This window comes from Procambarus clarkii, chromosome 10 (genome assembly GCF_040958095.1).
Source record: "Procambarus clarkii isolate CNS0578487 chromosome 10, FALCON_Pclarkii_2.0, whole genome shotgun sequence".
Taxonomy (NCBI): domain Eukaryota; kingdom Metazoa; phylum Arthropoda; class Malacostraca; order Decapoda; family Cambaridae; genus Procambarus; species Procambarus clarkii.
The window spans coordinates 25,967,968-25,990,933 of record NC_091159.1 but is presented as its reverse complement, the minus strand read 5'-3'; the positions used below and the strand labels follow the sequence as shown (position 1 = coordinate 25,990,933).

The 22,966-nt window shown below is 46.3% G+C and overlaps 1 protein-coding gene across 3 annotated transcripts in view; it reads left to right on the top strand.

Annotated features, from left to right (window-relative positions):
* The first annotated feature begins 18,727 nt into the window (after positions 1 to 18,727).
* Positions 18,728 to 22,966, top strand: part of LOC123747620 (glutamate receptor ionotropic, kainate 5) — a 112,321-nt gene continuing 108,082 nt past the window's right edge. For 2 of the 3 annotated variants that reach the window (XM_069321774.1, XM_069321772.1), the window contains exons 1-2: positions 18,728 to 18,850; positions 19,033 to 19,374. In XM_069321774.1, the coding sequence (XP_069177875.1) occupies positions 19,330 to 19,374 (45 nt within the window). In that variant the 5' untranslated portion in view covers positions 18,728 to 18,850; positions 19,033 to 19,329. Of the gene's footprint in view, positions 18,851 to 19,032; positions 19,375 to 21,455; positions 21,553 to 22,966 lie in introns of all 3 variants that reach the window. The other variant, XM_069321773.1, reaches the window with a different exon arrangement.

Here is a 22,966-nt window from a genome sequence, read left to right as displayed (position 1 = left end):
CCACCATCCCCCACCACTGTGGCTGCCTGAAATACTCATCCTCTCGTTGTGTAGTTCGCTGCGGCATAACGAAGTTGTTAGCTGGTTTTTCTTGTTGAAGCTCTCCTTATCACGTCTTCCTCCTCCACTCGCTTTGTGTGTGTGTGTGTACTTACCTAGTTGTGCTTGCGGGGGTTGAGCTCTGGCTCTTTGGCCCCGTCTCTCAACTGTAAATTAATTCCCCCCCCCCCTCACACACACACACACACACACACACACACACACACACACACACACACACACACACACACACACACACACACACACACACACACACACACACACACACACACACACACAGATTCTGAAGGGGATTGATAGGGTAGATAAAGACAGTCTATTTAACACAAGGGGAACACGCACAAGGGGACACAGGTGGAAACTGAGTGCCCAAATGAGCCACAGAGATTTATTAGAAAGAACTTTTTTAGTGTCAGAGTGGTTGACAAATGGAATGCATTAGGCAGTGATGTGGTGGAGGCTGACTCCATACACAGTTTCAAGTGTAGATATGACAGAGCCCGATAGGCTCAGGAATCTGTACACCTGTTGATTGACGGTTGAGAGGCGGGACCAAAGAGCCAGAGCTCAACCCCCGCAAACACAACTAGGTGAGTACAACTAGGTGAGTACACACACACTCTCACACTGGAGTATGCAGCTCCAGTCTGGAGTCCATACCTAGTTAAACACAAGACGAAGTTGGATGAGATTCTGAGGTATGCCACCAGACTGGTCCCGGAACTGAGAGGAATGAGCTACGAGGAAAGGCTAAGGGAGCTGAACCTCATAACCCTGGAAAACAGAAGAGTAAGGGGAGACATGATAACCACCTACAAAATTCTCAGGGGAATTAACAGGGTGGACAAAGACAAACTCTTTAGCACGGGTGGAACACGAACAAGGGGACACAGGTGGAAACTTAGTACCCAGATGAGCCACAGAGACGTTAGAAAGAATTTTTTCAGTGTCAGGGTAGTTAACAAATGGAATGCATGAAGTAGTGTTGTGGTGGAGGCTGACTCCATACACAATTTCAAATGTAGATATGATAGAGCCCAATAGGCTCAGGAATCTGTACACCAGTTGATTGACAGTTGAGAGGCGGGACCAAAGACCCAGAACTCAACTGGCTCCTTTGCAGATGACACAAAAATCAGAATGAAAATTACCTCTGCTGAAGACATTGAAAAATTACAAGTAGATATCAACAAAGTTTTCGATTGGGCAGCAGAAAATAACATGATGTTTAACAGTGATAAATTTTAGGTACTCAGGTACGGCAAAAATGAGGATCTGAAACATAATACAGGGTACAAAACGCAATCGAATCTGACCATAGTAGGAAAACAGCATGTAAAGGATTTGGGAATAATGATGTCCGACGATCTAACGTTTAGGGAGCATAACCAAGCAAATATTGCGTCAGCCAGGAAAATGATAGGATGGATTACGAGAACTTTCAAATTCAGGGATCCCATCACAATGGTTGTACTCTTCAAGTCACTTGTGCTGCCCCGTCCTGAGTACTGCTCAGTACTCACTTTCCCCTTCAGAGCAGGAGAGATTGCTGAAATAGAGGGAATACAGAGAACATATACGGCACGCATAGACGAGATAAAACACCTAAATTATTGGGATTGTCTAAAAACTCTCCAAATGTACTCTCTAGAAAGGAGACGAGAGAGATACCAAATAATATATACGTGGAAAATACTGGAGGGACAGGTCCCAAATCTGCACAGTAAAATAACAACATACTGGAGTGAACGATATGGAGTACACACACACACACACACACACACACACACACACACACACACACACACACACACACACACACACACACACACACACACACACACACACACAGAAGAGTTAGGGGGGACATGATCACCACATTCAAGATTCTGAAGGGAATTGATAGGGTAGATAAAGACAGGCTATTTAACACAAGGGGCACACGCACAAGGGGACACAGGTGGCCCAAATGAGCCACAGAGATATTAGAAAGAATTTTTTTAGTGTCAGAGTGGTTGACAAATGGAATGCATTAGGAAGTGATGTGGTGGAGGCTGACTCCATACACAGTTTCAAGTGTAGATATGATAGAGCCCAGTAGGCTCAGGAATCTGTACACCTGTTGATTGACGGTTGAGAGGCGGGACCAAAGAGCCAGAGCTCAACCCCCGCAAACACAACTAGGTGAGTACAACTAGGTGAGTACACACACACACACCCTCCCTTCTCCCCCCCCCTCCCCCTCCAACACCCGTCCTCCCTCCAATTTTTTCCCCTCTTTACTACCTTTCTCTTTCCCGTTCCTTCTGTCCCTTTCACACTAGTGCTTCTCTTTAACCCCCCCCCCCCATACCCCCTTTCCCCTCTTTTAGGCCTACTCACCCTGGCGCCTCATTGGTCAGTGTTCACGGCTGTTGGTTCATTACGAGACAATTACAGATAATAGAGCTGTGTGTGGCTCTCCCGCACCAGTCGACGGCCGCCAGGGGGGCGGGGTGAGAGGGAGGGGGTGAGGGAAGAGGGCGGGGTGAGTGGGACAGGGAGGGAGGGGTGAGAGGGAGACGAAATGGGGGGCAATGAGAACAAGGAGATAACAGAAAGAACAAGGAGGAGAAAGAGAGATAGCGAGACACAAGGAAAGAGAAGAGGGGTAAAAAGAGAGGAATTAGAAGTAGAGAGACTCCTTCACCCCTTCTTGTCAGTCCTCAGCCACACAAAAGTCTAGAAAATGGCTACTAAAATTCAACTCAGAAAAGTGTAAAGTAATGAAATTAGGCGAAGGGAGCAGGAGGCTGAACACAAGGTACCATCTGGGAGGTGAAATCCTGCAAGAGTCAAATAGAAAGGTCTGGGGGTTGATATCACACCAAACCTGTTCCCAGAATCCCACATCAAAAGGATATCATCAGCGGCATGTGCTAGATTGGCCAACATAAGAACTGCCTTTGAAAACTTGTGTAAGGAATCGTTCAGGACCTTGTATACCACATATGTCAGACCAATCCTAGAGTATGCAACTCCAGCCTGAATCCATACCTGTCAAACACAAGACAAAGTTAGAGAAAATTGAGAGGTATGCCACGAGAATAGTCCCAAAACTGAGAGGTATGAGCTACGAGGAAAGGATAAGGGAGCTAAACCTCACGCCCCTGGAAGACAGAAGAGTAGGGGGAAGACATGATAACCACCTACAGAATTCTCAGGGGAATTGGCAGGGTGGACAAAGACAAACTATTTAGCACGGGTGGATCATGAACAAGGGGACACTGGTGGAAACTTTGTATCCAAATTTGCCACAGAGACATTAAAAAAAATTCAGTGTCAGAGTAGTTAATAGATGGAATGCATTAGGCAGTGTTGTGGTGGAGGCAGACTCCATACACAGTTTCAAATGAAGATATGATAGAGCCCAGTAGGCTCAGGAACCTGAACACCAGTTGATTTACAGTTGAGAGGCGGGACCAAAGAGCCAGAGCACAACCCCCGCAAGCACAACTAGGAGAGTACACACGTCGGTGGCCTCGTGTGTACGGTACGGTGAGGAAACTGTACATACTAGTGTACCTTCCCCGAGAACAAGAGGAAAGTGTGTGCGACACAGCAGGAGACTCCAAGAGATCAGACCAAGAGTGTCCGCGCTTGCTGAGGGCGAGGCCGACCACCCTAGCCAACCTGCGGAGGGTTTGTATGTATGGGTAAGACACACCTGCTGGGTCTGGACGGGGCTAGGTCTTACCAACCACTTTACTATGCAAGTTGCCAGAATAGTATGGGATAGTAAACCATCCGGGGACAAGGAAGAAATGGAAGGAAGGTATATACTACCTCTCCCTCCCTATATATATATATATATATATATATATATATATATATATATATATATATATATATGCAAACAAGCCTAAATGGTCCCCAGGACTATATGCGACAAAACTCACACCCCAGAAGTGACTCGAACCCATACTCCCAGGAGCAACGCTACTGGTAACTACAGGGCGCCTTAATCCGCTTGACCATCACGGCCGGACAAAAGGAAGTGATAGCAGAAGCTATTTGAACCACTTCCCCGCCGGCAACTCAGATGGTAATCTTGGGCATAGCATTTTATCAAATCACCTCATTCTTTGGGGCACACGTGAGGAACACAAATGCAAACAAGCCTGAATGGTCCCCAGGACTATATGCGACTGAAAACTCACATCAAAACTCATATAGTCCTGGGGACCATTCAGGCTTGTTTGCATTTGTGTTCCTCACGTGTGCCCCAAAGAATGAGGTGATTTGATAAAATGCTATGCCCAAGATTACCATCAGAGTTGCCGGCGGGAAGTGGTTCAAATAGCTTCGGCTATCACTTCCTTTTGTCCGGCCGTGATGGTCAAGCGGATTAAGGCGCCCTGTAGTTACCAGTAGCGTTGCTCCTGGGAGTATGGGTTCGAGTCACTTCTGGGGTGTGAGTTTTCAGTCATATATATATATATATATATATATATATATATATATATATATATATATATATATATATATATATATATATATATATTTCTTGGGCATAGCATTTTACCAAATCACCTCATTCTTTGGGGCACACGTGAGGAACACAAATGCGAACAAGCCTGAATGGTCCCCAGGACAATATGCAACTGAAAACTCACACCCCAGAAGTGACTCGAACCCATACTCCCAGAAGCAACGCAACTGGTATGTACAAGACGCCTTAATCCAATATATATATATATATATATATATATATATATATATATATATATATATATATATATATATATATATATATATATGTGTGTGTGTGTGTGTGTGTGTGTGTGTGTGTGTGTGTGTGTAAATAAACACGTATTGAACGGGGTAAGAATAGCTTGAGCTACCTCACTCCTTTGTGTATTTTACCTCAATAAACTTATTTAAATCCTGAGACTTTTTTTTACAATGCAATACGAACATTATTTTGGTTATGGTGTATGAAATCTCTCATACACGCGTTAGTGTGTCTGTGACGGTGCGACACAGGTCAGAAAAGTCAGAAAAATCTCGACCCTGATAATATTAGAAAGTTATGAGTAAATATTAGCATTGTAACCTGTTTATCCATCACATGATGGACCTGCAGCCCGTCCTCCAGAGGGTGTCACAACGTCACGAAACTGATGTATTAAATTGCCTCAACCGAACGTAACTGTAGACTCATGCATAGAAAACGGGACACAACGTTAATTTTGCGAGCCGCAGACTTTGTACACCTGTTTTTGGCCGTAAGGAACATGCGTCAAACTGCATGCGGCACACTCTTGGAGAGGACGGGAGAGGGGGACAGTAGTCTCCTGTCTACAGTACAGGAGAGTACTGTAGACGGGTGAGGCGACTGTGTACACCAATATTTCACCTCTCCCTCCCTACCTCTCCCTCCCTAAGTGACCCTAGTCCCTTAAAGATTAGGCTTCCCACTCCCCCTCTTGCCCTGTCTACCACTTTACCTTCCCTTGCCTACCATCCTAACCTCTTCCTCCCTTACCTACCGCTTCCCTTACTTACCTCTCCCCACTGGCCTCTCGATCGGCCTTCAAGTTCCCCCCTCTTCCGTCCCCAACACCTTCCAATACCCTTACCTCTTCCCCTTCCCTTCCCCTTATCTATGCTTTCCCTGTTCGTCCTTAGTGAGGAACCCGACCGACTCTGTTCTTTGTCTTCCTTGACACCCCGCACGAGGGCACCGCTGCCTGGCTCCAGGAAGGGGAAGGAGGCGAGGGGTAGGGACGAAGGAGAGGGAAGAGGGAAGTGAGGCAATGGAGGAAGGAGGTGAGAGATGAGGGGAGACCAGAGGATAGATGGATAGCCCGGTGGGCGTGGATCAGGAATGGATGAGAACCATTGAGACACATCAGGTAATAGGTAGAAGGGTAGGGAATAGGGGGAAGAAATGGGGATGAAATAATGGTCAGTAAGAGGGTAAGGAAGAATGATGTGGTAACGGAGAGGTAAGGGGGATGGAGGCAAGGGGAACATGATGGATGGTTGGGTAGTAAGGGGGGGATGGAATAGATTGATTCGTTGGTTGATTAACTGGTTAGCTGACAGGTGTCTTGATTAATATATCAGCTGACTGCTTGATTGAGCACTTGGTTGGTTGGTTAATAGATTGAGTGACTGGTTGATTGAGTGACTGGTTGTTTGAGTGACTGGTTGTTTGAGTGACTGGTTGTTTGAGTGACTGGTTGTTTGAGTGACTGGTTGATTGAGTGACTGGTTGATTGAGTGACTGGTTGATTGAGTGACTGGCTGTTTGAGTGACTGGTTGTTTGAGTGACTGGTTGATTGAGTGACTGGCTGTTTGAGTGACTGGTTGTTTGAGTGACTGGTTGTTTGAGTGACTGGTTGATTGAGTGACTCGTTGTTTGAGTGACTGGTTGATTGAGTGAATGGTTGATTGAATGACTGGTTGATTGAGTGACTGGTTGTTTGAGTGACTGGTTAATTGAGTGACTGGTTGATTGAGTGACTGGTTGATTGAATGACTGGTTGATTGAGTGACTGGTTGATTGAATGACTGGTTGTTTGAGTGACTGGTTATTTGAGTGACTGGTTGATTGAATGACTGGTTGATTGAGTGACTGGTTGATTGAGTGACTGGTTGATTGAATGACTGGTTGATTGAGTGACTGGTTGATTGAGTGACTGGTTGATTGAATGACTGGTTGATTGAGTGACTGGTTGATTGAGTGACTGGTTGATTGAGTGACTGGTTGATAGGAGAACCATTGCCCTAGAGTGGTAATAATGACGTCATTGCCACCTTTCTTTATGTAAAATATAAAACACACACACACACACACACACACGCTGGGGCGCCGGTGGCTGTGTGGACAGCACGCTGGACACGGAATCCTGTGGCCAGAGACAGACGACCGCTGACTCCTGTTAGCAGGCTGAGAGCTTTCCCTTCCTTTAGTTTATAGTAAGACTTACCTTACTATTCCCCCCCCCCCCCACTGGAACACCACCCGCCAGTCGCTTAACAACCAGGTGCCAAATTCACGAAGTAGTTACGCAAGCACTTACGAACCTGTACATCTTTTTTTCAATCTTTGGCGGCTTTGTTTACAATTATTAAACAGTTAATGAGCTCCGAAGCACCAGGAGGCTGTTTATAATAACAACAGTTGATTGGGAAGTTTTCATGCTTGTAAACTGTTTAATAATTGTAAACAAAGCCGTCAAAGATTGAGGAAAGATGTACACTTTCGTAAGTACTTGCGTAACTGCTTCGTGAATCTGGCCCCTGGTACCAAATTACTGCAGGGCGTTCAGTAAAGGATTAGCCAATCTCTTCCCCTTCTCTCTCTCTCTCTCTCTCTCTCTCTCTCTCTCTCTCTCTCTCTCTCTCTCTCTCTCTCTCTCTCTCTCTCTCTCTCTCTCTCTCTCTCTCTCTCTCTCTCTCTCTCTCTCTCTCAGATACGTTTTAATCAACATATTTTTAATCGGATTAACTAGTTTGAAACGGCTGCAAGCCTATTAAATTATAAAAATTATGATAATCCAAAAGATAATTAATCTAGTAAAGCTATTTAACTAATAAAAATGACACAATAATCTAAACAACATTATTTTACTACCTAGATAATTAAGTGTAAATAATATTAATAAAATAATTAATAAAATATGGGCTTGTGTGAGTGTGAGAGAGAGAGAGAGAGAGAGAGAGAGGAAACCTAAAAGATCATGAAAATGTGAGAGATCATGAGTGAGAGGACTAAGGGGCGTGAGGGGGGGGGGGGTGTATGAGGTAGTGGTGGTGGTGGTAGAGGGCACGAGCCATGAGCTGGAGCAGACCCCACACCCGCCACTACACTCTACACCTCCAGTAACTCTCTGATACCCTTCACCCCTCACCCCCCCCCCCTTGTTGGTCTTAATAGTCCCTCCACCAGCCTCTCCCTCCCTCCCTCCCTCCCTCCCTCCCTCCCTCCCTCCCTCCCTCACTTTCTCACTTGTCTAGGCCTTTTCTACCCTCCCTCTTCCCCCCCCTCTCTCTCTCTCTCTCTCTCTCTCTCTCTCTCTCTCTCTCTCTCTCTCTCTCTCTCTCTCTCTCTCTCTCTCTCTCTCTCTCTCTCCCCTCAATCTCACACTCTCTTACTCTCTCCCCGCTCTCTTTCTCTCACTCCCTCCTCCCCCCCTTTCTCTCTCTCTCCCTCCTCCCCCCCTCCCACCTCTCCTTTCCATTCCCCTATTCCTCTACCTTCGCCTTTTACCCCCCCCCCTCCACCCCCACTTTCCACCCACCTTTCTCCCCCCCCCCACTTCTCCACCTCCTCCACCCCCCTCTCTCTTTTCACTCCTTCACTTTAAAAGCTAATGGCGGGCCCCCTGAGGATGAGTGAACCAGGAGCGGTTAATAAACAATCCACTTTGTGAAGGACGTTGTTAAGGGTAGATGGTGGTGCCCTTCTTCTTCTTCTTTTTTTGGGGAGTAAAGAGGAAGGAGAGGCAAAGGTGAAGGGAAGTATAGAAGTGGGAAATACAGTGAGAGGTATGAAAGCAGGCGGGCTGTCCGCCTTGCTGACACGATGTGTGGGTGTTGGCAGCTAAGCTAAGCTGGCTCCCTCTTGTCAGGGAGCTGTGAGTGTGTGAGAGGTTCTTCACATGTGTTTCACCATATATGGATGTCTGTAGATGAATACTGCGTAGCATTTATATATACACACTCCAATGCTTCCACACATGTTCTGTTTAAGGCTATTTATTTTATTATTATTATTTATTGAGTTATTCATACGTACTCACACATATATATACCTATATACATATGGATATACACATGTACATACATACATACTCAGTTTTTCCAATTATTAGGAGAAGGATTTCCAGGTCAGTATTTCATCTGGGAACAACCCGTCCTCGACTCAAGTCCTTCCTTGACCTTCAGCGGTCGACCCCACAGACGCATTCATAAATTTTAACATGCTGTTCATTCAAAACGGGAATTTTCTCAAGTATAAATTAATATTATAATATATTAGCATATTGTGTATATATAGGCATAGGATAGGTTAGGTTAGGTGTTTAGGTTCTGTTGGCGATTATTTGTATTTGTAGTACGTGGGTGAAGCATTTATAGCGTTGTGATTCGAACAAAATTCGTCAGTGAAGCACTTGTTCCGGATATGTTCGAACGTCGGCAGTTGTGAGTCGTGTGTAAACCGCTTTTCATTCATAAACAGGGGGTTTGGCGGGTGCATGGAATCACTTTTGGATCTTTGTTTGGAGGACGGGCTGCTGGGAATTATGTACTGTGGGGCTGGGTGTTCATTTAGTAAATCGCGGCTCTTGGGCCACCAGCTGTGGGAGCGGGGCGTCTTGGAGCAATCTTTCTAACATTGGGTCCTCTAACATTTCGATGGTGTTCCACACCCTGATGGCTTGGTGCTGCAGTCTGATGTTTAGTGCCTGCATGTTCAGGAGTTCATGGAGCTCCTGGATTGTCTGATCATATGGTGTACGGTGTTTTGCTGCTCTCCTTCGCGCCTTATTTTGCACTGCATGCAATTTCTGCATGTTAGTTTTCTTTATGGTGAGTAGTGGTTCCCTTCTTCTGTTGTTTGGTGTACCCCCCCCCCCTCTGCTTCCTCTACGCCCAGTGCCAGCCAACCCACGCCAGCCAGCCCCGGGGGTTGTATTACTACATACTGATGTCTTCATTCCCCCGTGCCTGGGGGACTGTTGCTTGGGTTCCCTTGGGAGTGGTCCAGGGTGTGGACGGTGTCCGGGCCTCCCTGCCTCGTCTCTAATTGCCCGCTGGTTACTGACTCTTCTACTTGACAGCCTGACTTCCCCTCTCTCTGCACTCTCTACATGGATGCATAGTTGCCTGTCTGCCTGCCTGCCTAGGTGCCTGCCTGCCTGCCAGCCTAGGTGCCTGCCTGCCAGCCTTGGTGCCTGCCTGCCAGCCTAGGTGCCTGCCTGCCAGCCTAGGTGCCTGCCTGCCAACCTAGGTGCCTGCCTGCCAGCCTAGGTGCCTGCCTGCCAGCCTAGGTGCCTGCCTGCCAGCCTAGGTGCCTGCCTGCCAGCCTAGGTGCCTGCCTAGGTGCTTGCTTGCCTGCCTGCCTGCCTGCCTGTCTGTCAGCCTAGGTGCCTGCTTGCCTGCCTGCCTCATATCCCCTCCACCTCACCACTGACAGAACCAAGCCTCCACCATAGACAGGAGGGTCTGACCTCCGTATATAAACACGAGTTGAGGTAAAGTCATACTCTGGGCATCAGACGAGGGTCGCCGGTCATGCCCCTCGCGTGCCCAAGTGTAAACACTACTCATTCTTAGGGTTACACCTCCTGTAGGACATTGTTGTTCTGTGTGTCGTTGTTTTATGGTGTCTGTTCCATCTTAAAACATGGATGACTACCTCACACACACACACACCTGTGTGTGTGTGTGTCTCAACTGTACACCAGTTGATTGACAGTTGAGACGCGGGACCTAAGAATCAAAGCTCAACCCCCGCAAGCAAGTGAGTACACAATGTAGCATAACCGGCGATTCCCGGGTGTACCTTAGCTCTGTCTATGCTATACTTCATTACAAGACTTGGCAATGGTCTAAGACGGACCGAAACTTCGCAAAATTCTTCATTTTCAGGTTTGTGGGTTGAGCGTCAGATCATTAATTGTATTTTGTCGATGGTTGTAATAATATTTTGTCTTGTATATCAAATCTGTCGTTTTTTTCCTTGATTTGTGAGGCTTAGATACCACAAGTTCTGGAGTCCTCGAATCCAAGACCAGGGTTAATCAAGAATTTTCTCAACTACCTACGAAACCTTTATATCTTTACTCAATCTTGGCAGCCTTTTCATTTATTAATGTTTGAGCTTCAAGGTACTCCGAGGGTGTTTATAACAATAATAACTTTAGGTTGTGAAGCTCGTGAGCTGTTACATAAATGTAAACAAAATCGAAATGATTTAGGAATGATGAACAGGTTTGGTTTTGTAAAGGCATGATGAATCCCGATGTTGTTGTTGTTGTTTTAGATTTAGCTACTCAGAACGAAGTGTCCATGTAGCACGGGCTATGGTGAGCCCGTAAGAAGGAAGGGTGGACAGAATCCAGGTTCATTTTTATCATTTTATATCCACTCAGTGGGGGGGGGGGGAAGTTGAGAGCTGTCCACCTCATCAATTCCTCTGCGTATCTTGCACGTTGGGGCCATGTCTCTCTCTCTTAGTTCCACTCTTGACTAGTGTTATTCTGATAGCCTTAAATCTATTCACGTAGCCTAGTTCCTCGTGTTTGGTTCCAGTCTCACCGGAACACTGGAGTACCAGCGTTCTTGTGTTGTGTAAGGTTGGGGACGGGGTTACATAGGCTGCTTATCCTAGTCTTATATAGACGCTACTTATTGTTCATCTTCCTGTGTACTGCCTGCGTTTGTCATTGGTTGTCCCGCCTATTCATCAGTTTCTTACGATTTTTGTAGTTATTTATGCTAATATTATACTTTTGTTTCGAACTGTTTTTTCAGTCTTACTCCGCCATTTTGTCTATCCTCCATCCACCCCCCCCCCACTCTCTCAGATCCCCCCTCTCCCCCCCCCCGGTCCCCAGCACTAGTCGATAACGAGCCATTACCAGGCCTGATAGCAGTAATGGTGGTTGAATTGTTAAGCGGCTAGTCACTTCCGGTGTTGCCATATTGGTGTTCAGGATCCCCGACTTTCTCAAATAAAAAGTAGCAACTCGCCCTCCCCCCTGCCCCCCCTTCCCCCCCCCCCTTCTCTACCCCCCTAATCCTCTCCCCTTCTACAAACCCCCCACCTCCCATCTACCCCTCTCGCCCCTTTTCTTCCTGTCTGACCCCTCTACACTTCCCCTTCGTGTTGAGGGTAACGAGCCTCGTATGATGGTAAAGTTAATTTAACAAAAAACGATAATATAATCCAATTGATGTGACTAGCGGTGGTTTTGGTGTCAAGCTTCAACTCCTATCAGCCAATTGGATGGTTATTAGATCAACAAGGGCAGACGAGGAGTCACAGTAACGTGGCTGAAATACGTCAAGTCGTCATAATCGACTTGAGAATGGTCCAGGACGGACCGCAACGTCGTCGTCCCTTCACTTTCTAGTGTGTGGTCTGGTCAACAACAAGTGCAGTTTACTGACCAACCATTAAATATAATTTAGTCCTGAACATTGTCCAGGACCAAAGATAGCTCTTGAGTGTACAGTATATTATATACACCGAGGAGCGGGTCTCCCACACGCACCCTTGGTATGAATGGCGAGAGATTTGGTCGTATATTGTGTGTAGAGATGGTTATACACTACATATATAAATTGTGTAGCTTAGAAACTGTACTTGTGGTCGTTCTCAAACCCAATGTCGATGTAATAATTCATTAAACTGTGTATAGTTAGCTTCTCAAGACTGATTTGTTTAGCTAAATGAAATTTTTGGGTTCAGTTCCTAAGCCTAATATATGGCTTCGCAATCTTTTCCACCACCGCCCACAGGATGAGTGTGGGGTCCACTACCGCCCACAGGATGGGTGTGGGGTCCACTACCGCCCACAGGATGGGTGTGGGGTCCACTACCGCCCACAGGATGGGTGTGGGGTCCACTACCGCCCACAGGATGGGTGTGGGGTCCACTACCGCCCACAGGATGGGTGTGGGGTCCACTACCGCCCACAGGATGGGTGTGGGGTCCACTACCGCCCACAGGATGGGTGTGGGGTCCACTGCCGCCCACAGGATGGGTGTGGGGTCCTCAATAAATATTAAAAAGTTACTCTAGGGATAAAATTACCCCGCCTGAAGGTCTTAGACAGTGCACAACACACAAACGTTCTCTGCGTATAATGCGTATTCTACACACTCCCACGCTCTCCCACACACCTTCTCCCTTGCCCTCCTGTTCACTCTCCCTCCCGTTTACTCTCCCTTTTTTTTCTAACCACACTTTCTCTTTCTGCCACACACCCTCCCACAGATGTGGAATGGGAGCCGAGCGGACAGCACGCTGTACTTGTGATCCTGTGGTCCCGGGTTCAATCCCAGGCGCCGGCGAGAAACAATGGGCAGAGTTTCTTTCACCCTATGCCCCTGTTACCTAGCAGTAAAATAGGTACCTGAGTGTTAGCTGTCACGGGCTGCTTCCTGTGGGTGGAGGCCTGGTCGAGGACCGGGCCGCGGGGACACTAAAAAAAAGACCCGAAATAATCTCAAGATAACCTCAAGATAACAGATGTAGATATGATTTGGCCCAATAGGGTCGGGAACCTGTATTCAGTTCTTTGACTGTTGAGAGGCGGGACCAAAGAGCCGAAGCTCAACCCCCGCAAGAATAATTAGCACAAATTGGCGAGTGGAAACACTCGTTCCCGAAAACAAGTGTGTGCGCATGCGCATGTATGTGTATTTATTATTTGTATCTGTGGAAGCGAGAAATTAGCTCTTGGACCTCGCCTTGCTAACCAGTCTATTTTCCTCTATTATGTCTATTACATATATTTCTCTAGAACGCGTACGCCCATACATTCCCATGAAGCAGCCCGTGGCAGCTGTCTAATTCCCAGGTAACTATTTACTGCTAGGTGAACAGGTGCATCAGGGTGAAAGAAACTCTGCCCATTTGTGTGTGTGTGTGTACTCATCTAGTTGAGCTTGCGGGGGTTGAGCTCTGGCTCTTTGGTCCCACCTCTCAACCGTCAATCAACTGGTGTTGATTGATTTCTGGGCCTACTGGGCTCTATCATATCTACATTTGAAACTGTGTATGGAGTCAGCCTCCACCACATCACTGCCTAATGCATTCCACCTGTTAACTACTCTTGACACCGAAAAAGTTCTTTCTAACGTCCCTGTGGCTCATGTGGGTACTCAGTTTCCACCTGTGTCCCCTTGTTCGCGTACCACCCGTGGTAAACAGTTTATCCTTATCTACCCTGTCAATTCCCCTGAGAATTTTGTAGGTAGTGATCATGTCTCCCCTTACTCTTTTGTCTTCCAGTGTCGTAAGGTGCATTTCCTGCAGCCTTTCCTCATAACTCATGCCTCTTAGTTCTGGGACTAGCCTAGTAGCATACCTCTGAACTTTTTCCAGCTTCGTCTTGTGCTTGACAAGGTACGGGCTCCATGCTGGGGCCGCATACTCCAGGATTGGTCTTACATATGCGGTATACAAGATTCTGAATGATTCCTTACACAGGTTCCTGAAGGCTGTTCAGATGTTAGCCAGCCTTGCATACGCCGCCAATGTTATCATTTTTATGTGGGTTTCGGAAGACAGGTTTGGTGTGATATCCATTAGATCTTTCTGTCCGTTTCATGAAGTACTTCATCTCCTATTCTGTATCCTGTGTCTGGCCTCCTGTTTCCACCGCCTAGTTTCATGATTTTGCATTTACTTGGGTTGAAGTTTAGTAGCCTTTAGTAGTAGGTGTGTGTGTATAGGTAACCACTCACTCCCACCCCCTTTTCTTCCCCCCACCATACACTCCCATTCACACACACCCTTCTTCCCCCCCCCCCACCATCACCCCCCCCCCCTTTCCCCCTCCTCCCAGCAGTCACGCAGGGACAAGAGAAGCCCCGCTAGAGAGACTATCTGTGGCGACCATCACAGCAACACAGTGGTCATGGCCCAGCGGGCGGCCACGCTCCTCTGAGCACCAGGTCCTCCGTGGGCAGGGATGGGGCAGCGCTACGATGGGCAGGGATGGGGCAGTGCTACGATGGGCAGGGATGGGGCAGTGCTTCCATGGGCAGGGATGGGGCAGTGCTTCCATGGGCAGGGATGGGGCAGTGCTTCCATGGGCAGGGATGGGGCAGTGCTACGATGGGCAGGGATGGGCCAGTGCTACGATGGGGAGAGATGGGGCAGCGCTTCCATGGGCAGGGATGGGGTAGTGCTACGATGGGTAGAGGTTGGGCAAGGGATATTTTAAGAGAAGGGACAACGGGAAGGAGGATGATAAGGGGCAGGGAAGAGAAGGCAGAGATGGCGACTGAAGAGGAGGTTTGGGAAATAAATTATAGGAAAGGTGATGAAAATAAGTGAAAAATACCAGCGGGGAAGAAGGAATAGGAGAAGGGAAAGAACTGGGGTGAAAGGAGAGTTGGCATTAGAGAGAAAGAGAGAGAAAGAGAGGGGGAGAGAGTGGGCCGGAGGGAGGCAGAGTTCCGGGATCGAGCTAGGTGACGTAACAGGTCAGTTACAGCATCACGGCACAAGTGACGTAGGAACGTGTCACCCTCGTCTGGATAATGGAACATTAGCTCTTCAGGTTATCACTGTTGCATGGAATCTGTGCATTTACTGACTGGCCCAGGCTGGAGTAGACGGAAGTAGACAGATGATCCAGGCTGGAGTAGACGGAAGTAGACAGATGATCCAGGGTGGAGTTGACGGGAGTAGACAGATGATCCAGGGTGGAGTAGACGGAAGTAGACAGATGATCCAGGGTGGAGTTGACGGGAGTAGACAGATGATCCAGGGTGGAGTTGACGGGAGTAGACAGATGATCCAGGGTGGAGTTGACGGAAGTAGACAGATGATCCAGGGTGGAGTTGACGGAAGTAGACAGATGATCCAGGGTGGAGTTGACGGGAGTAGACAGATGATCCAGGGTGCAGTTGACGGAAGTAGACAGATGATCCAGGGTGGAGTTGACGGGAGTAGACAGATGATCCAGGGTGGAGTTGACGGAAGTAGACAGATGATCCAGGGTGGAGTTGACGGAAGTAGACAGATGATCCAGGGTGGAGTTGACAAGTTGACTGATCATCATTGACGCCTTGGCTGCCAGCTGCCACGGTGTGACAGTCGACGAATCAGACTCTGCCAGCACAAGATACTTCTAAATATATATTATATATATTTCACTAACACCACCACGACCCCCATTAACCCCAACACCACTACCACTGCAGCGGGAACACAGCTGTACACCACACTCGGAAAGTAAGTGGACAAGAAAACACAAAGTTAACCTCTGGTTCAATAGACAGTAACTAGAGAAGGAACCTAAAAAGTATGGAAATGAATACACTAGAGTCAGGAGGTAAGCTCGGAGGCAAGATTAAAAACGTTATTGCGGTAAAAGTTAAGGACAATCAAAGCTGTTTTATAGCATACAAGAAGAAAACGAACAGTATGTGACCATATGATTAGGTTGAAGTGACATATGGGACGCTGGCAAACAATATGAAGTGTTTAGAAACCTTAGTCGTGACTGAAGGCAATTTACACAGCTTTTGTTGCTCTTGTTAGACCAATGCTGGAATATGCAGCACTGGCCTGGATTTCATACCTTGTGAAACATAAAACTAAAATTGAAACAGTGTAGAGGTTTGCAACAATATTAGTACCAGAGCTAAGAGGGCTAAGCTATAAGGATAGGTTAAGGGAACTTGACCTCAAAACCCTACAGGACAGAAGAAATAGAGGGGATGTAATCACAACATTAAAGATACTGTAAGGGGGATAAATAAGGTAGGCAAGAATCGTCGTACTTTCTCACAATTTAAAGTGAGTAAAAGACATACTTGTAAGCTGGAAACCAAAACCAGTCAAAGAAATATAAGGACGTACATGTACCATGTACGGATGGTCAACAATGGGAATGCACTGATAGAAGTTATGGAAGCCACCTCCATCCACGACTTTCACATCAGATTCAATTCGGTAAATCAGAATAATTCAATTATAATCCATCAGGTACGAGGCTAGAAGGCGGGGCATAAAAAGTGAAAACTCGCTTCCCTATGGTCACTGATGGGCAAGTCCTGATAGGTAAGTGGTGGACCTGGCTACCACAGGAGCCGCTGGAGGAGGGTCGAGCCCCCGCCATAAACTCTCCCCTCACGTCTTTACAGCAGTTGTCGTAGGCGCATCAGAAGTTGCAACCACGGTAAAACTCGCCTTTCAAGACGGTAATTTTGAGCAGTATAAGATAAAACTTGTCGAAATGAGTTTTTAAGTGTGCAGGACTCTGGGCCAATTGGACGTGCTCGTGTGAATGATTGAGCGGCCGAGGAATGGGGACGGTGGGGGCTTGGGGAGGGGGGGAAGGGGGGCAGAACGTATACACGTATGACCCATCATCTTGGAGGGGGACGGATATGGGTGGGGGGTTGATGGGGCCTTCAAGGCACTATGAAACAGGCGGGGACGACTTGCAAGGAGAGACTAAGGCATTATTTTAAGCCTACAAGGCACTATGTGGTTGATGGGGGGGGGGGGGGAATTATCTGGAAAAACCGCCAAGCTATTACGACTATATAGCACTTGGAAGGGATCAGGATACAAGGATTTGGGATGGGACGGGGGGGGGGGGGATGGTGCCCAACCACCTGGACGGTCGGGGATTGAACGCCGACCTGCGTGAAGCAAGACCGTCGCTCTACCGTCCACACCAATTGATGGTAGAGGGTGGGGAGCATATGTGCACTTCTCCCACAATTATTGGGAAATTGTACTTCAGGTACTAATTGGATAACAGTAATTTGATGCAGTTTCTTCAGAAGTTAAGCATTTCCTTTATAAAGAAGAAATTAAATTAACGTTTTTACAGACTATTTATGGACCATTGTTTATGATAATAAAAGCCGGTAACATGGCAAAGACGAGATAAATAAATATGAAGAAAATAAGAAAGATACGAATTAATGCTGAAAAATTCTGTAAAAAAGGAGGAATAATTATTAACGCGTTTGATAGATTGTGTAGTGGCTTGTATTTCCCTTTCAGTGTATACATATACAGAGAAGCGGAGTTATAACTTGGTGTGTATATCCCTTTAAAATATTTTTTAATCCTACCACGTCTTAAGAAAGTAGTTAAAAATATAAATCTTATTTTAATTAATGTTGTAGGAACGTATGTTAAACTATTGTTGATATAACAAGAATAGTACTGCATATAATAATACATGAAGTAATAATACTTATTAATTTAAGTAAAACAAAAAGATAAATTGAAACCGATTCCAGAAGGGGTACAGGAGCCAGGTGACGAAGGCGCAGCAGGAGTCGAACCCACGTCTCCTGGTCACCCATATTATGGGAGCGCAGCAGGCGGCCTCCTGATCAGCTGTTCTCTGGTGGCACAGCTGCAGCATCTGTCACAGAGACAGATTGATGACACACACCAATACAGGCAGACGTAAGGAAACAACTGTGATACATAAACTACTTTTGAATCATGGCAAGCTAGAGTAGAACATGCAAATACAGTGACGCTGTATCAATAAACGGCTTTCAAGGGGGAAAATAAATACAAATATTTGCCTGTACCGAGCATCAATGTGGGAAATAATTTCCACATAATAAATAACTCCTAAATATTAAATTTTAATGAGGATTCGCCCTCTGTTTAAAATATGTAATTAATAATAATACACAGTAAGGAATGACGCAATACCCCCCGCGGGCGCCGTCACAGGCTTCCCGCCTCACCATTAGACAATTGGGAAACTGAAATAGGTTTCCATTAACTTTAGTAATTAAATAAGAGTGAGGAGATTAAACACTACTTTATGATTACCTCGAATTAATAATATTAGTTCGATTTTTTAACGAATTAGAATTTAGAAGCCTGTTCTTAAATAAATATTAACCCTAACACTGACTAGGGAGTCAGGCAGAGGCAGAGGAGAACTGGCCGCCATTGGACGCAGCAACATGTTACTCGTTGATATTAAACCGAAACTCCTATATTTCCTACCGAAAACAGCATAAGTTTTATTCTGGCAGTCATAGCTGTTCTCCGTCTCAGTTCCTGTAAATAATCCTGTTGTTTACTAGTATTAGCTGGCCAGTTAAACTTTCTGTTGTGGTAGGGTTAGTGAGGTCGGCTTAGCTGCAGGAAAATTAAGTGTTTACTCTCAATTATTGCTTGTTTCGATGTGAGATTCTAATCAAATTTTTAAGTTTACAAATTTAACAAAGTAATTTTGCTGCAGGTGGCGTGGTGTGAGCAGTACTGAGGTGAGTGTGAAGCAGCCTAATGCAGCAGCCGTATATATCCCTGAAGCAGCCTCTACTCTACACAGCCCCGCTCCTGTGCCAGGTAAGTCCACTACGGGCTCCCCATAGCCCGTGCTACTTGGAACGTTTTGTTCCCAGTAGCTGAATCTTAAACCACCACCACCACCACTCTACTTACGGGCTCACCATAGCCCGTGCTACATGGACACTTTGTTCTGAGTAGCTAAATCTGAAACAACAACTCTACGCATCTACCTGGTTTCGGGCTATTCATGCCCGTGCCACCTCTTGGCCTGCTTCACCATCCACCTGGCCAGGTAAGTTTCTTTAACTTTACTAGCCAACAATTTGGGTAATGTAGTGCTTCTCAGCAAATAAATAATTTTAATTCCTTGATTAAACAGAAGTTAAATTAAAGAGCACTACATTATCTAAATTTAATTAATTAATTCAATTTAACCCCACTGTGGGAACTGTGTACAACGTATTACTAAAGTATACAGTCTAGTCGCAATTAAAGAATGAACAATTAACTTGGTTTAACTACTTAACTACGGGTCTCCTAAACGCTTTATTTAAAACACAACAATTTATCTCATATTTTCCTTGGGTTGGGTATATTTAATAGAGTATATACTTTTACTTGTACTACTTTTTTAAGGTTACAGACCCTAAAGTTACATACTTTCCTAAGGTTACAGACTTCAAGGTCCACACTTATATCGAACTATGCTTAGCGATGAAATTCTTTGCTTCTAAGGCGAGTCACACTACTGTGTTGAAGTTATTCTTAATTTGTCAACGTCTTGGATGCAGTTTTTTATACTTTTTTTAATTTTTGTAGCTCAGGCCAATGTCCTGAGACAGTGTTGCCAACAGGAGCCGCGAGAGCGCGCCATCCCGCGGCGTGAGGAACCCCAGCTAACAAACAAACGTTATTTTTATCATCGTTACTTGAACGCAGCGTTGTAACGATGGGATAGCGTTAGCAAACGTAATGGTTGCGTTGTTTATGAAGGGGGGGGGGGCGCTGGCTGGGGTGGAGTGAAGGCAGACTATGGTGATCCAGAGACTATGGTGACAAATTGTGAATGCCAATGAGCGTCGTTGAACGGTGGGTTGAGGTGGTACTGTTCGGTCCTGCTTCACCTGTGGCTCTTCTCCTCCTCCTCCTGTATCTGCACCTCTTCCTCCTTCATTCTTCTCCATTCTCCTCCTCACACTTGTTTTTCGCTATACTGTGCTTGCTTTTGTTTATGCTGTTGTAACTCTTGGTAATGCTACTGCTGCCGCGACTGTTGCTGCTCCAGTTGTCGTTCCCGTTGATGATGCTACTGTTGCTGCTTCTACCGTTCTGCCGTTGTTAATACACGTTGCAGTAATACTGTCGTTGCTGGTCGTGTTAGAGCTGCAACTGTTGCTATTGTTTTTGCTGTTGTCACTTTTGTTGCTGTAGCTATTGGTACTGTGATTACTGCAGCTCCTGTTACTGCCCTTACTACTGTCCATGCTCCTGTTACTGCCGTTGGTAGTGCCCCTTGATCTTGCTACAGCCACTGTTTCTTATGCTCTTGCAGCTTACGTCATCGTCTGTTGCTGCAGCAGCTGCTATTCCTGCGGCCTTGCTCATTACTGCTATCCCTCCCTGCAGCTGCTGTTTCTTCTGTCTCTCATTGGTGCTGCAATTTCTGTTGCTGCTGGCTCTCACTACTACTGCTGCTGCTGCTGCAAGTGCGCTTTAGTAGTCAGGTCTGTGGGTTAAAGGCCGCTGTTAGCTGTCATTTGCGTCGCTTTGTCGCTGTGTCACTACTACTGCTCCTCCCCCCTCCTTTCTCCTCCTCCTCTCCCCTCCTTTCTCCTCCTCCCCCTCCTTTCTCCTCCTCCTCCCCCCCTCCTTTCTCCTCCCTCCCCCTCCCCCCCCTCCTCATTCCCCACTTCCTTCCCCTCCTCCTTCCCCTCCTCCTTCTCCCCCTCCTTCCCCTCCTCCTTCTCCCCCTCCTTCCCCTCCTCCTTCCTCTCCTCCTTCCTCTCCTCCTTCCTCTCCTCCTTCCCTCTCCTCCTTCCCTCTCCTCCTTCCCTCTCCTCCTTCCCTCTCCTCCTTCCCTCTCCTCCTTCCCTTCCTCCTTCCCTTCCTCCTCCCCGCTTCCCCCCTCCACCAGACAGGTAGTGTTTTTCACATTATCGTAGCCAACGTTGAAAATACATCCTATTAAAAACAAGTAACACCTCACAAATACTCACGCTGTCTGCGCACTGGACTCATAGCATAAGCAGGCTGCTTGGGCTCGTACGTTCAAGTTATGGTAAAAGATTGATTTTTTATTTTATTTAATTATTATTATTATTATTATTATTATTATTATTATTATTATTATTATTATTATTATTATTATTACAGAAAATGGGAAATCAGGACAACGGGGTGACTAGAGATGATGGCCCTCAGAGAACGTCATTACCTACACCAAGCTGCTTGTAAATTTGGGTGAACTTCAGTGAGTGACATTTTAAGTGTATCGTGGCCCAGTGGGTATATCGTGCGTCAGCTGTGATGCCAGACGAGAGTTCGAGTCCAGTCCACTGCTTCAAAGATTTGTATCATAGAGATATCACACTATTGCGATTTCATAATGTAATTACAAAATAACTTTTAAATTAATTAAGTGAACCAGTCTGCATCACTAGTAGCTAGCTGCTGCTCTTGCAACCTTTGTAGATGGAAGTTGCTTGACTGACATTTTATAAGATTTGGTGAGCATGTCTCTCCTGGACAACACTCGCCTATAAATCACTCTTACAACTAAATCTTTGCCCCCCCCCCACCATCTTTATATCGGCCCCACCATCCATATATCTATATCGTCAGGAGCACTACGAGGTCCCTGACGATATAAAGCACCTCGTATATAAGATAGTTCCCAAACGTATTATAAATCTACCCTAACTCTACCCAAGCCAAGCCTGGGGTAGTTAGGTGGTGTCTGTTAGGTGTTCGTTAGGTAGAGTTAGTTAAGCGTCCGCAAGCCTAATATAGCCTAACCTAAGCTAAATACATCTTGACTTAAGTGTATACAGTTTTAACAAAGAAAATAAGCGCTGTCGAATTGTTTTATGTACGATTTGACCCGAGCCCGACCCGGGCATGTCTGGCATGGGAGATATACCCGCCTGATCTATAAGCCCGACGCCACGCCAACAGATGATCAGAAGGTTGTTGCTGATCCTAATCAGGATTCTTGGGACACGTCGAGCTGAATTTGCGCCCTTCATTACCCTTTGATTTGTTCCCGGGGACGCCGGAAGCCGACATACGCATAGATGTTGTCAGATGCAACGCCGTTCTAGCGTTGAAGGCGTCTGCGATCATTTTGTGTCGCGGTGAGCCCAAACATTGACATCAAAGCCTCTTGATTTGTAACTGTGTCTGTTTACCAGTGGTGTGTGGGTTGTCGCCGGTGAGAGATGCTTAGCGGTGTGAACCACTAAAAGTAAAATAGTTACCCCCATTTACTGAGAAACTTTGAGGTGTTTTTAAAAACCTTTGAAGCTATTGGAGGATCGTTTTATGCTACTACGGGCAAATTATGGATAGCAGGAATTTTGTAATGCTCCTGAGATCAGTGAATAATGGCGTATATTACTATAAGAACTTTTTTTTGTTTTTCGAAAAAGTTTTAGCTGTGCAGTTTGCGGCCAGTGTCAGAAATCGTCGCGGGGATCTGAATATGACCCCTGGCACGTTCCCTTTTGAATTCTGGGGACCCCAACCAGCCTGTATCCGTCCCATACCTCAGACCATTCCCTCTGTCAATTTGGGTGAGGCTAGCCCCGAGCATCTGGTCTCCAACTTTAGGCACACGACACAGGTATAGATGACTAGAGGGTGCCTGGGATAGTCTCTCTTCCCCA